Genomic DNA, 14,291 nt, shown 5'->3' with positions numbered 1-14,291 from the left:
TGTTCCCCCTTATTTTCTTTTTTCACGAGTCCTGTCATAACACTGCCTTCTACTGATTGCGAACTTGATAATGTAATCTAACTGCCATACATTAACCCTTTTGTGCTTGGCTTGTATTATGTCTCAGTTGAAAGTTGCTTTGGATAAAAGCATCTTCTAACTGCATATATGCATATGTAATAAAGAAAAAAAAAAACGCATTTCATTAAACTAAAAATGCCCCGCAATGCGAATCCTGCCAATTACCCATCACGATTAAACACATACTAACTGAGTACCCTAAATACCAAAGGGAAACACAAAAAGTCTCTATAGCTGGAACAATGAAAGACATTTTTAACCTTGAAAAAGCAGAAACGTTTTTGAACTTCATTCCAATCACTAAATTAGGATTACACATAATATCGGAGACTACCTAACGGATACAAAGCACCCACATAAACCTTTCCTGTCGTGAATGTAATTCACAAGAGTAAACATGGCGTAAAAGGAAAAGAAAGAAAATATATTAAACTAATATTTACAGTTCAACTGTAAATTATGTAGATGCATATTATCTTGCTTGTCTTTAAATGGCAGTTTAGGTTCTTTCATAAGTTTATTTCTAAAAAAAATAATAAGTTATTAATTTGACAGTAGAAAGCTCTAAAACAGGGGTGTCCAAACTTTTCTTGTTGAGGGCCAGGTATAGAACAATAATGCAATAACGGGACACAGACTTTGTGTAATAAACAGACAATTGACCTACTTGATTACAATCAACAAAACTTGCTTATTATATGAGTGACTAATGATTTATCTTTGACAGTCTTGTGTTAACTAAGATTTTTTTACTAGTAAATAATCCAAATGGGAACAGTATTAATGTCTGTTATTAAAATTATTCATTCCCAAAATGCCTGAAACCTGTCTTTGGAGTTTCTTTGGAGCCGAAACAGTGATGTAGGTATAACTCGTTAATGTTTTGAGCTAGCTTTTTTTAAACTGCTGGCTATCTTTTATTTAATTCTATAAATACCTCATGGGCCATTTCATGAAAAAGCAGACTTGACAGCAAAGCAAGCTGTAACCTCCCCACTCCAACAATGTCCTTACCCACCATCTGATCTCAAACCCAGCCATAAAAGCATACATTGCAGAAGCTTGGCAAAAAATAATAGGAAACTCATACTACCAACAAACTACACGAGATCCACCCTACCATAAACTCTGATAGAGCTCAATACCCCAAGAAACAGTATTGAGGGAACAATGTATATACACAAGATGCCACATAGGACACACCAAATTAACCCATACCTACCTGCTAAAAGGTGACCAGGCCCCCCCACTTGTCCCCTCTGTAAATCAAAAACTTCTATCAAACTTATCCTCTACTCATGCCAACAAATGAACAACATCAGGGCAAAGTTCTACAATACGAACAGCTACAAGGAAATCTTCACCTCAGTACCCCTCCAAAAACTGATTAAATTCTTGGAATCACTTGCAATTAAAAATGTCATCTAAGTTAGACCCTCATAGTCACATAAACACTCTTAACCACCATACGCACAAGAAAGCAAATTGACACACCACCTTGACGTTTAAATAATTTATTAGCTAGCCATGATAATAGTTATACCAGCTGAAATGGCATTAAGAATTAAACAAACAAACATGGGCCATTTCAAAAATGGTAACATGGACTGTAGTTTGGACATCTGTTCTCTAAAATATCATGCAGCTCTGTGACATGGCCTTTCATTTATTTGCTAGTGATCATTACAGCCATTGAGCATTGGTTAGTAGGCTGAAGGACAATGACCCACAACAATAAATCAATATAACTGATAAACTAAGCAGAAGCAGTGAAGTTGTTCATGTTTCAGGGTGGCTGCAGAGCGAACGATATCGGCGTCATTGCTCCTTACCGACAGCAGCTCAAGGCCATCTCCACTCTGCTCGATGGAGAAGCTTTCAGAGATGTGGAAGTGAACACTGTGGATAAGTACCAGGGACGAGACAAGAGTGTTATCATCGTGTCCTTCGTCAGGAGTAACTCGGAAGGCAATGTAAGTATTCATGCCACTAATGGTAGCTGTATCGAACCTGAAAACATGGTCACTTTTATACTTCGAGAAACTTCTAATCTTGTGTATACTTTGTGTGTGTTAGCTTGGAGAGTTGCTGAAAGACTGGCGAAGGTTGAACGTGGCCATCACCAGAGCTAAACACAAGCTTCTGATGCTGGGCTCAGTACCAACATTGCGCCTCTATGAACCACTTGAGAAACTTCTGACCTACATGCAGCAGGAGAACATGATATCCTTTACTGGTTAACTGTTAAACATGCAACTGTTAGTACACACTTGATTACACACTTGTTTTGAACAAATCCACTGCTGAAGAGGTAAAATTTTCAGTCCATTTAAACTTTTTGTGCAGGTTTATGCACATTTGGCTTATATTTAAACTTATTTAACTTTCATTATTGGGAGTGTTCTATTATCAGGGTCAAGGACAGTCTACCCAATAACAATAAGTGCAAGGTGGGAATACTTTCGGTGCATCACCTACTCCCTCAGTTACATGGTAGTGGTGAGGGCATAGCATGACTGAGTTTTGCTGGCTAACCCAGTTACTTGACTTACTTGGGTTAGTTACTTGACTTAGTTAAAAATCAGTCAAAATTGGTTAATTGGGTTAAATAACATTAACTGTGTAATTCTTACAGATTGCTTTGTCAGGCCAGGTCCGGCATTGAACAAAAAGGCCTGGCTTATCAATTAATTTTAAAGGTGTTCTGTGGGTTCGAGGTCACAGCTCAACACAGGCCACTGAATTTCCTTCACAGTAAACTTGCCAGAGCCTGTATCTTTGGCTGGGTAAAAGTCTATTGTCATTGCATTTCCAATTTCTTTGTCCAGTCTTTATTAGCCTCTCTGTTAAACTGCCACGTAAACACGGTTAACACATGATTAAATACAGCTTTTAAACATTAGCAAAAAAGAACATAATCTACTGTGGATGAAATATTAACAAGTCCCATAATAAGTGGTGATTTTAACTGCTTTTGACTATATGGAAAGTGTTTCTCCAGAACATCCTGTTTTCTGTTTAGGTCTTCAGGCTTAGGCTAGGTGCTTAAAGGCTTATTTATTGCGTCTCTATGGTTCATGCAACATCACCATAATCCACTTTCCTATTAACCCTGTATGCTCTCCTTGCCTCAGGGGTCAAAAATGACCTGTCCTCTAAACCCCTAATATACAGGGGTTGGACAAAATAACTGAAACACCTGGTTTTAGACCACAATAATTTATTAGTATGGTGTAGGGCCTCCTTTTGCGGCCAATACAGCGTCAATTCGTCTTGGAAATGACATATACAAGTCCTGCACAGTGGTCAGAGGGATTTTAAGCCATTCTTCTTGCAGGATAGTGGCCAGGTCACTACGTGATGCTGGTGGAGGAAAACGTTTCCTGACTCGCTTCTCCAAAACACCCCAAAGTGGCTCAATAATATTTAGATCTGGTGACTGTGCAGGCCATGGGAGATGTTCAACTTCACTTTCATGTTCATCAAACCAATCTTTCACCAGTCTTGCTGTGTGTATTGGTGCATTGTCATCCTGATACACGGCACCGCCATTGGATGCACATGGTCCTCCAGAAGGGTTCGGTAGTCCTTGGCAGTGACGCGCCCATCTAGCACAAGTATTGGGCCAAGGGAATGCCATGATATGGCAGCCCAAACCATCACTGATCCACCCCCATGCTTCACTCTGGGCATGCAACAGTCTGGGTGGTACGCTTCTTTGGGGCTTCTCCACACCGTAACTCTCCCGGATGTGGGGAAAACAGTAAAGGTGGACTCATCAGAGAACAATACATGTTTCACATTGTCCACAGCCCAAGATTTGCGCTCCTTGCACCATTGAAACCGACGTTTGGCATTGGCACGAGTGACCAAAGGTTTGGCTATAGCAGCCCGGCCGTGTATATTGACCCTGTGGAGCTCCCGACGGACAGTTCTGGTGGAAACAGGAGAGTTGAGGTGCACATTTAATTCTGCCGTGATTTGGGCAGCCGTGGTTTTATGTTTTTTGGATACAATCCGGGTTAGCACCCGAACATCCCTTTCAGACAGCTTCCTCTTGCGTCCACAGTTAATCCTGTTGGATGTGGTTTGTCCTTCTTGGTGGTATGCTGACATTACCCTGGATACCGTGGCTCTTGATACATCACAAAGACTTGCTGTCTTGGTCACAGATGCGCCAGCAAGACGTGCACCAACAATTTGTCCTCTTTTGAACTCTGGTATGTCACCCATAATGTTGTGTGCATTGCAATATTTTGAGCAAAACTGTGCTCTTACCCTGCTAATTGAACCTTCACACTCTGCTCTTACTGGTGCAATGTGCAATTAATGAAGATTGGCCACCAGACTGGTCCAATTTAGCCATGAAACCTCCCACACTAAAATGACAGGTGTTTCAGTTATTTTGTCCAACCCCTGTATATCTTAATTAAATTTGAAAACCCAAACCTATTTTGCATAAAGAAACAAAATGCCCTTAATCACAAAGTTTATGTATCTGGTGTCACTAGGAAAAGTCAAATCTCAGGAAAAATTAAGATGATCTTATCTGCTGATAATCATATTGGTGGGTCATTTTTGGGGGTTAAGTGCAGAGATGGTTACAAAGTATCGACACCCACAGACTCAGTGCTTGCACCACACACCTTCAGTCATAGTTTATGAAATGACAGTAAAAAAAAAAAAAATGCTTGACAGTTCTGGAAATTTATTTTAAAATGTCTTAGAGAACTTTGCATACAATAATTTCTCATTAGACCCAAACTGTATGGCATTTAAGCCAGATTTGGGGTGTAATTTGAATAATTCTTTAAAACCTGAAGGATAATGTACAATATAACGTTATCTAATGTATACCATTTTAAAGACTTTCTTCTCTGACAAGAGTTGTTCTCCTTAATATGCACCACATTTACCAGCTTCCACCTGCTGCTCATGAGGCTCTACCTACAATCAACCTGTAACAAGATAATGTTGGATTTACTGACATTTCACAGATCCTGGAAGTGGAATCTTACTCAATGTGAAACATTTGTACTTGAACACTTAGTAGCAGTCTTTCTACCTCACATCAAGTGTAGATTATAGAACGTTATGGCACAGAAGCAGATGCTGTATTACCTCATGATTGTTAAGCTATTGACCTACTGATCTTCGCTGTATATAATTTGGACCTGTTTTTACCAAGTGTTCTTGTCTTACTGTACATTTTTATATGTGAAATCTTTGTGTGTTTTTATTATTTTAAATGTTTATAGTTAATAAAAACTTTTATAAGAAGTTTATTTGAAGTTAAAAAATCTAGTTAATAGGATTTCTGTTGGAACACATCTGACTGATGCAGAAAATATGCATCATTTATTGATGCACCATAAATGTTATTGATTAAGCATTAGACTCAGTTATTCTACAGTTTGAGGGTTCCTTCAAGGATGACCACTGCTTGACCAGCTATATCCACTCTGTTGTCATCCCTCAGTTCCAGCTGGAGCTCACCACCACGTCTAGAGCACTGATAAGCTGCCACACATATATAAACACAAAAGAGTGCAGTGATGTTAAAGAATTTACATACAAGTGTTTCACAAGTGTTGTGTAGTGCACGTATGAATCTCTGAAATGAGTTGGAATTAAACTGTCAATCATTCATTTTACCTACCATGTTATTTTGGTCAGGGTCACAGTGGAGCCAGAACCAAACAAAACCATGAGCTCAATGAAATACATCCTTAAGCTGGCTCACTACTGAGATCCCAGGCTCTTGAGTTTGTATCCTAGCCGTGCTATTAATCTGACTGGGCATATAACAGGTCCAACTGGCCACATTTGCAAAAGGGGTGGATGGTTTACTTAGAGCATAGCATGATTTCTGTATGCAATAAAGCTTTCTGTGAGACTTCATCTCTGGCCAGGGAAAACTGGATAGTGTGTCATGCCAATAAAGGACAACATGCACATTTACTCTCTAACTTGCACCTTAAGACAATTTAGAGTAGCCAATTTACTTTCTGGCCTGTTTTGGAAGGTGAGAAGAAAACAGAATGACTCCTCATGTACATGAGGGTTTCGTCCGGGTGTGTTCTGATTCCTGCAGGTGCGTTGGCTACTCTAAAACTCTTATAAGTGGATATAGGTGTAATGCCCTGAGAAGGGCTAGTTCCCTTATTGTGCTCACTGTTTCTAGGTGCTGTGACACCAACAGCAATGCTGACTTAAATAGGTGGAAAATAAATAAATGGTTAGAAACATGTGACCTGGCAAAGTCATGCATGACAACTATCATTTTTTACAAAACTAACCAGAAAAAGTTTGATTTGCTGCTGATTGCTAAGGCACATGATGTGTTTGTTTTTGCTCAGGGCTAAAATATATATTTCTTTTTGATTATCCTTAATGTTTGTGGACTCTGTAGTCTTCTGTCACAAGCCCTAGCTTTAATCAGTTAGAATTGTATTTAGTCTTGCAATTAATTACTGTGGTATATTATTAATACTTTTCTGGATTAGTGTAAAGCACATTGAAAATTTTAACTCTACATAAATCAAAGGTTGTAAGACATTCTCACCTAACATTTTTTTCTTTCCAAGTTTTTCAGACCAGTAAGGAACGAGTACGGTATGTGCAGAGCCTGGAAGAAACACACATCAGGTTAAAAATGACAAAGCAGTGCACACTGTTCAACTGAATTTTGTGGCTTACATTATTCTTGTTTGTCCTGGTGTATATAGCATCAGATAAACAATGTTCATATATCACGTCACTTTTCTAGGAAAATGCAATTATTCAACTTAATGATTTGGTGAACGTGTTACAGAAATCAAACTAGTTACAGGTCCTTCTAAAAAAATTAGCATATTGTGATAAAGTTCATTATTTTCCATAATGTAATGATAAAAATTAAACTTTCATATATTTTAGATTCATTGCACACCAACTGAAATATTTCAGGTCTTTTATTGTTTTAATACTGATTATTTTGGCATACAGCTCATGAAAACCCAAAATTCCTATCTCAAAAAATTAGCATATCATGAAAAGGTTCTCTAAACGAGCTATTAACCTAATCATCTGAATCAACGAATTAACTCTAAACACCTGCAAAAGATTCCTGAGGCTTTTAAAAACTCCCAGCCTGGTTCATTACTCAAAACTGCAATCATGGGTAAGACTGCCGACCTGACTGCTGTCCAGAAGGCCATCATTGACACCCTCAAGCAAGAGGGTAAGACACAGAAAGAAATTTCTGAACGAATAGGCTGTTCCCAGAGTGCTGTATCAAGGCACCTCAGTGGGAAGGAAAAAGTGTGGCAGAAAACGCTGCACAACGAGAAGAGGTGACCGGACCCTGAGGAAGATTGTGGAGAAGGGCCGATTCCAGACCTTGGGGGACCTGCGGAAGCAGTGGACTGAGTCTGGAGTAGAAACATCCAGAGCCACCGTGCACAGGCGTGTGCAGGAAATGGGCTACAGGTGCCGCATTCCCCAGGTCAAGCCACTTTTGAACCAGAAACAGCGGCAGAAGCGCCTGACCTGGGCTACAGAGAAGCAGCACTGGACTGTTGCTCAGTGGTCCAAAGTACTGTTTTCAGATGAAAGCAAATTTTGCATGTCATTCGGAAATCAAGGTGCCAGTGTCAAGTACCCACAGTCAGTGATGGTCTGGGGTGCCATGTCAGCTGCTGGTGTTGGTCCACTGTGTTTTATCAAGGGCAGGGTCAATGCAGCTAGCTATCAGGAGATTTTGGAGCACTTCATGCTTCCATCTGCTGAAAAGCTTTATGGAGATGAAGATTTAATTTTTCAGCACGACCTGGCACCTGCTCACAGTGCCAAAACCACTGGTGAATGGTTTACTGACCATGGTATTACTGTGCTCAATTGGCCTGCCAACTCTCCTGACCTGAACCCCATAGAGAATCTGTGGGATATTGTGAAGAGAAAGTTGAGAGACACAAGACCCAACACTCTGGATGAGCTTAAGGCCGCTATCGAAGCATCCTGGGCCTCCATAACACCTCAGCAGTGCCACAGGCTGATTGCCTCCATGCCACGCCGCATTGAAGCAGTCATTTCTGCAAAAGGATTCCCGACCAAGTATTGAGTGCATAACTGAACAAAATTATTTGAAGGTTGACTTTTTTTGTATTAAAAACACTTTTCTTTTATTGGTCGGATGAAATATGCTAATTTTTTGAGATAGGAATTTTGGGTTTTCATGAGCTGTATGCCAAAATCATCAGTATTAAAACAATAAAAGACCTGAAATATTTCAGTTGGTGTGCAATGAATCTAAAATATATGAAAGTTTAATTTTTATCATTACATTATGGAAAATAATGAACTTTATCACAATATGCTAATTTTTTGAGAAGGACCTGTATAAATGTAATAACAGCGAGACATGTTAACACATTTTTGGGAGAGGATGCAAAAGTATATACTCTCCATGTTACCATTGGTCTAGCACCTGTAATGCTTTCTTGATTTGTACCTTCTAAAAGCAATAGTTCTTAGGCTTGGGATCAAGACCCTGAGATACAGGAGGTTGATAAAAAAGTTTTAGTTCTGGCTTTTTAGCAATTTATAATTAAATTAGACAGTTTAATTTATATTGACCACCTCATTATAACTTTAGCTATGATGTGATATTTCCTTTTTTTCTTAAAAATATATTCTTAATATACTATTTATATACATATATATATATACATATATATATATATACATATATATATATATATATATAATAAAATTTAATAAATCATCTAATATATAAATACATATTTTATTAATAATTTTTAAATTAATAATTAATTAATAATTCATAATTTTTTAATAAACAATTAATATTTTTTAAATAATAAAGCTAAGATTTAGTTTTGCTATTTAATGTAATTTGTTTATACAGAAAATACTGACATCACTATTTACATCACATCTTTTCCCTAGGCACAAACAGTCATTAACCAATTTAAATTCATCAAACATTTATGGGGAGTTGGGGTGATAACGTAGGAAGAGAGATGGGGCATGTAGTTTAAGAGGGGTGAGGATAATGTTGCTTGTAAAAGAAATGGTCATTAATTAACACAATATTTGGAGCAAGTTAAGAAAAAGCACAGTTTACCTGTCACAGGGTCCTCAGGTATGCCATGCCATGGGGCAAAGTTGCGGGAGAAAAAGTCATATCCAGGGGCAGTGGTTGTTGCTCCTTTTACTGTGATGACGATGCTTTTAATGTTTCCACTCTTTTCAATGCTCAGCAGAGACTCAGTCACTGGGTTCAGGGATGTCAGTGCAGACCTTCAAGAAAATGATTGCTGCTTATCAGGTATAAACATGGTTTAAACTCTGGTTCAGTGGTTTACAGTATTTTAAGTTGTCTTTGTGTACTGTATTAAAACACACTGGTTAAAATGATCTAGGTTACTACCTCATCCCCTTTAATGTAAATACAGTTTTATTCATAAGGCTTACCTGTCACATGAGTCAGACAGACGCACTAGTAGTTTCTTTATGCTTTTACTGTAGCACACATCCTGGATGGGCAAATCGCCCACTGCAGCCTGCAAATTCGTAAAGTCATAGTTTGCCTATTTTAAATTTGTTATTCATGTAAACCCCCGCCCAAAAATAAATAGAAAATAAATAAGAAACAACGTCAACATATAATGTTTTAAATAGTAAAAGTTACTTGTCAAAGTAGTAGAATGCATTTGCTTTGACACTCATTTAGCTACAAAAGCAACTTGTTTGTTTACCGTCTCCTATTTTTGACAGTGAATAATTGATGTTGAAACTGATGTAGTTAAAAAGGTCACCCCCCCCAATTTACCATTTTATGTATTGCAGAATAGACAAATACGTAGAGCTATTATTTGTTTTACAATAATTACATAAATCTTTTTTGAATTATTTAAAGGGCAGCTCGGTGGGTAGCACTGTCGCCTCACAGCAAGAAGGTCCTGGCTTCGATTCCCAGGTGGGGTGGTCCGGGTCCTTTCTGTGTGGAGTTTGCATGTTCTCCCCGTTAGCTCTGGTTTCCTCCCACAGTCCAAAGACGTGCAAGTGAGATAAATTGGAGATACAAAAGTGTCCGTGACTGTGTTTGATGTTAAACTTGAACTGATGAGTCGTTCCTGTCATGAATGTAACCAAAGAGTGTAAAACATGAATAATTATTAAAATCCAAATAAACAAACAAAAGACAGAGGCACTGGGACTCGGTGGGTAGCACTGTCGCCTCATAGGGAGAAGGTCATGGGTTCAGTTCTCAGGTAAAGTGGTGAACTTGAACTGGTAAATTGTGTGATCTGTAATTATGTGTCCTGTCATGAATGTAACCACAGTGTAAAACATGACGTTAAATCATGTGGCACATTAGACAAAAAGTATTAATACTGAGAGAAGGAAGAAAATACAGTATATCAATGTGGAAGGTTTAAAAACAATAATGTAAGGTAAGCTTATTTCTATGGAGCTCAAGTTCTTTATAAATCTAAAATATGCACTATGCAAATATGCATATGTTTTAGATTTGCATGTTTGACTTTATTAACACTTGTGTTTTGCTGACTTTGACTTTACTGCCTTTTCAGCGAGAGCTGAACCCTCAACACCAGACAAACTAAAAACATCTGAAAGTCTATTGCCTTTATTCATGTATTCTAGCTGAGGTCTCTGAGACCACAGTTAGATGTGTTAATTTAGGGAGTGTTTGGAACACAATATCAGTGTACAAACTGTTTCTTTGCAGTTTAAGTATTAAGCTGATTAAAAAAGGCTAAGCCTATTTTGTGAGCTGTTAAAGAGGCTTTTTTGTGTGCATTTTTCCCAATTACCTGAATGCATTACGCTTCCTCTCTACTAATGCTGATCTCCACCTCTGATTAAGAAGAGCGAGACTGTCACATGCCCCCTGCATCTTTTCACCTGCATAAGGTGAGTTCATATGTGGATCAGCTTTGTGTATAGACAGCCACACCCTGATCAACGCATTTTTCCTTGTACCCTGTGCAGATGCCATCAATCAACCAGCAGAGGTCATAATTGCATCAGTTATGAGGTACCTATCTGGCTTCCCACCCTGTATGAACAACAAGCCAATCACTGTTAATATAACTGGCCAGCCCAGTAAGATGGCAGAGCTGAGTTTCGAACTGACGAGTTTGAAATGTCAGCTCTGGTGTGCTGTGTGTTTTACCGCTGCGCCACCTGAGCGGCCTAAAGAGGCTTTTTAACAGAACATGAGGGTTAATGGTTTATGATTTAATAAGTTAATCATAAACTTGATCATTAAACAAAATAAAATGAATGGCCTGATTAATGTAATTTTTTTTTTTTTTTTGGAGCTTTTATACAAGGTGTTTACTCTCTGAGCTTGGTGGCTACTAAATATGTGATAGTGAACTTACCTTAAGGAGATCCTTGAAGTTCTTTGGATCCTGCATGTGAAATTTAGACAGAAAAGCAACTTTTAAGACTTATAATTCTTATAAAAGTTCTATTTGACATGTTATCTGCTTTGTATTGACCTGAATCTCTGGTTTGTTGAGAGGGAAGTCCATCACTAAAGACTCACCACGCTGACGCACCAACAGCTCTCCACTTAAAGTCTCAAAGACCAAGACTGGGCTGGTATTTCCTGTTAAATATTTTCGATTTGCTAGTGTTGCCTTTTTTAATTGTTGATGATAATGTTATGCTTCATTTCTTACTCACCTTTCTTGTAAAAAAGCACAGCTGATGAAGCAAGTGTTGCATGTCCACAAAGTTCCACCTCATTTTTAGGCGTGAACCAGCGCAGACCAAATCTTGCACCTTAAAAATGAAATAATTTAGGATTACTGGTGAATTCAATGTATTTTTCCATTTTGACCACTATTTAAGAGTTGTTCGGGTGGCACAGCGGTCTATTACTCTAGCCTAACCACTGTACTGTCCTAGCCAGCCGGGAGTGCATCTGCACAGATATGGTTGTTTAGGAATAACGAGTCCCTCCGGTATAGCTTTGTTCTGTACTTTACTGTTCAGCTACCAACCACTAGAGCCAAACTTCTAATTCATGCACCTTTAAACTGTTGATGCTTGTTGACGCCTTTATCCAAAGTGACTTACAGTAGTGTGACAGTAAACAGTCTGAGCAATTGAGGGTTAAGGGTCTTGTTCAAGGACCCAACAGCAGCAACATAGCAGTGGTGGGGCTTGAACCAGTGACCTTTTGAATACTAGTCCAGTACTTTAACCGCAAGGCTACAACTGTCATTTGTATGTAAAGTCAGAACTGTTTCTTAAATATACTGAAACATGTGGGTGTAAATGAATTTACACTGATCAGCCATAACATTAAAACCACCTTCTTGTTTCTACACTAACTGTCCACTTACCATATAGCATGTATTTCACCCTGTTCTTCAATGGTCAAGACCCCCACAGGACCACCACAGAGCAGGTATTATATAGATGGTGAATGATGCTCAGCACTGCAGTGACAATGACATGGTGGTGGTGTGTTAGTGTGTGATGTGCTGGTATGAGTGGATCAGACACAGCAGCGCTGCTGGTGTTTTTAAATACTGTGTCCACTCACTGTCCACTCTGTTAGACTTTTACCCAGTTGGTTTACCTTGTAGATGTAAAGTCAGAGACGATCGCTTATCTATTGCTGCTGTTTGAGTTGGTCACCCTCTAGACCTTCACCAGTGGTCACGGGTCACATTTTTGGTTGGTGGACTTTTTTCAGTCCAGCAGTGACAGTAAGGCGTTTAAAAACTCCATCAGCACTGCTGTGTCTTTTCCACTCATACCAGCACAACACACACTAACACACCACCACCATGTCATTGTGACTGCAGTGCTGAGAATGATCCACCACCCAAATAAAACCTACTCTGTAGTGGTCCTGTGGGGGGTCCTGACCATTGAAGAACAGCATGAAAGGGGCTAACAAAGCATGCAGAGAAACAGATGGACTACAGTCAGTAATTGTAAAACTACAGAGTGCTTCTATATGGTAAGTGGAGCTGATAAAATGGACAGTGAGTGTAGAAACAAAGAGGTGGCTTTAATGTTATGGATGATCTGTGTACAGTCTGAGCAATTGAGGGTTAAGGGTCTTGCTCAATGGCCCAACAGCAGCAACCTTGCAGTGGTGGGGCTTGAACCAGTGACTTTTTGAATACTAGTACTTTAACCGCTAGGCTACAACTGCCATTTTTATGTAGGGTTAGAACTGTTTCTTCAATTTACTGAAACATGCAACTTTTAATGAGTGTATGTAAAAGCAGAATTGCATGTGTTTGTCTTTACTCAGCTTTGTCTTAACTGCCTTTTAAAACTAAACATTTTCACTTGTTTCACTGAACAGTGTGTTTGAAACAAACCCTGTTCTAGCCAGGTATCAGGTTATCCAATCAGACAGGAGTGGGTTGTGCTAAATATAACAGTAGTTTTATATATAGGGCTTGGAACCAGTTGGTACAAGTTAAACATTTGCAGTGAGTCAACATGGACAGTTTTAATTTGACTATTATTTTTGGCCCTAAAGCTATTTAAAATTAATTATATTTATCTGGCAGTGCTTTCACATATTTGTAAACTTAAATGCATTCATACATACAAAAAATAGACAATAGGTAACACTCCTTAACGCTTCTTTAATGCAAGTATTCTTAGTTCGACATGGTAAAGTACCTGAACAAAAGTCATCTGTTGATTTCAGTTTTGTGATGAATGCTGTCTCAGATAAGTTCATCTCTGCTGCAATTTTCTGATAAAACTCAACTGGCAGTTCCTGCGTTAGTAACAAACATGTCATGATTAATGTCCCATGTTTTCATTTATGCAAATAGAAATGACTAAGAACTGACTTACATTCTCTAAAAGACAAACTGCTGCAGGATTGCCTTTAAAAGGTAAGTTAGTAAAAGCGTCCACAGTAAACACTGGAATCTCCATTATTGCTGTGGTGAAGGTCTCTGCTCTTTTTTGGATGAGTCAAGGGTCTGGTTACTAGAATGTAGATTCATAGAATGCAGAATTTACACAGGCAGAGAAGCAGGATAAGACATGGACTTTAAACTAGTTGGGTTGCATCATATTAAAGGGACAGTAAAGTAAAGCCATACTTTTATTGTTGGAATGAATGTTGTTAGTCCAGCTTTTGAAATGCACCTCTTAATCTGTGTAAATTATTAAGTATACATTTTAAA

At 38.6% G+C, this 14,291-nt stretch overlaps 2 protein-coding genes across 5 annotated transcripts in view; one reads left to right on the top strand and one right to left on the bottom strand.

The window, feature by feature from the left end:
- Positions 1 to 5,045, top strand: part of dna2 (DNA replication helicase/nuclease 2) — a 23,210-nt gene extending 18,165 nt beyond the window's left edge. Inside the window, exons 20-22 of the mRNA XM_062996219.1 lie at positions 1,872 to 2,054; positions 2,158 to 2,304; positions 4,992 to 5,045. Coding sequence (XP_062852289.1) covers positions 1,872 to 2,054; positions 2,158 to 2,304; positions 4,992 to 5,045 — 384 coding nt within the window. The remainder of the gene's footprint in view (positions 1 to 1,871; positions 2,055 to 2,157; positions 2,305 to 4,991) is intronic.
- Positions 4,773 to 14,291, bottom strand: LOC134315187 (phenazine biosynthesis-like domain-containing protein 2). 4 transcript variants are annotated; one of them, XM_062996216.1, is made up of 11 exons: positions 14,208 to 14,291; positions 13,954 to 14,091; positions 13,774 to 13,873; positions 11,803 to 11,901; positions 11,616 to 11,725; positions 11,496 to 11,525; positions 9,978 to 10,220; positions 9,559 to 9,647; positions 9,209 to 9,384; positions 6,647 to 6,709; positions 4,773 to 5,601 (listed from the first exon to the last, which is right to left on the bottom strand). In XM_062996216.1, exons 2-11 carry the CDS (start codon positions 14,035 to 14,037, stop codon positions 5,489 to 5,491), a joined length of 1,107 nt encoding a protein of 368 aa, XP_062852286.1. In that variant the 5' UTR covers positions 14,038 to 14,091; positions 14,208 to 14,291; the 3' UTR covers positions 4,773 to 5,488. The 4 variants fall into 4 exon arrangements, with proteins under 4 accessions (XP_062852286.1, XP_062852284.1, XP_062852287.1 ...); XM_062996214.1 differs by lacking the exon at positions 14,208 to 14,291 and having other exon boundaries at positions 13,954 to 14,112; XM_062996217.1 differs by lacking the exon at positions 14,208 to 14,291 and having other exon boundaries at positions 10,035 to 10,220; positions 13,954 to 14,111.

Source organism: Trichomycterus rosablanca, chromosome 5, assembly GCF_030014385.1.
Source record: "Trichomycterus rosablanca isolate fTriRos1 chromosome 5, fTriRos1.hap1, whole genome shotgun sequence".
Taxonomy (NCBI): Eukaryota; Metazoa; Chordata; class Actinopteri; order Siluriformes; family Trichomycteridae; genus Trichomycterus; species Trichomycterus rosablanca.
This window is presented reverse-complemented; position numbering and strand designations above follow the sequence as displayed.

Bases quoted from the DNA above. Each gene is read 5' to 3' on its own strand.
- LOC134315187 (XM_062996216.1), bottom strand. From the start codon at position 14,037: ATGGAGATTCCAGTGTTTACTGTGGACGCTTTTACTAACTTACCTTTT. The intron at 13,874-13,953 runs GTAAGTCAGTTC...TTACTAACGCAG, and splicing joins CAGTTTGTCTTTTAGAGAAT to GAACTGCCAGTTGAGTTTTA. The intron at 11,726-11,802 runs GTGAGTAAGAAA...AATATTTAACAG, and splicing joins TGTGCTTTTTTACAAGAAAG to GAAATACCAGCCCAGTCTTG.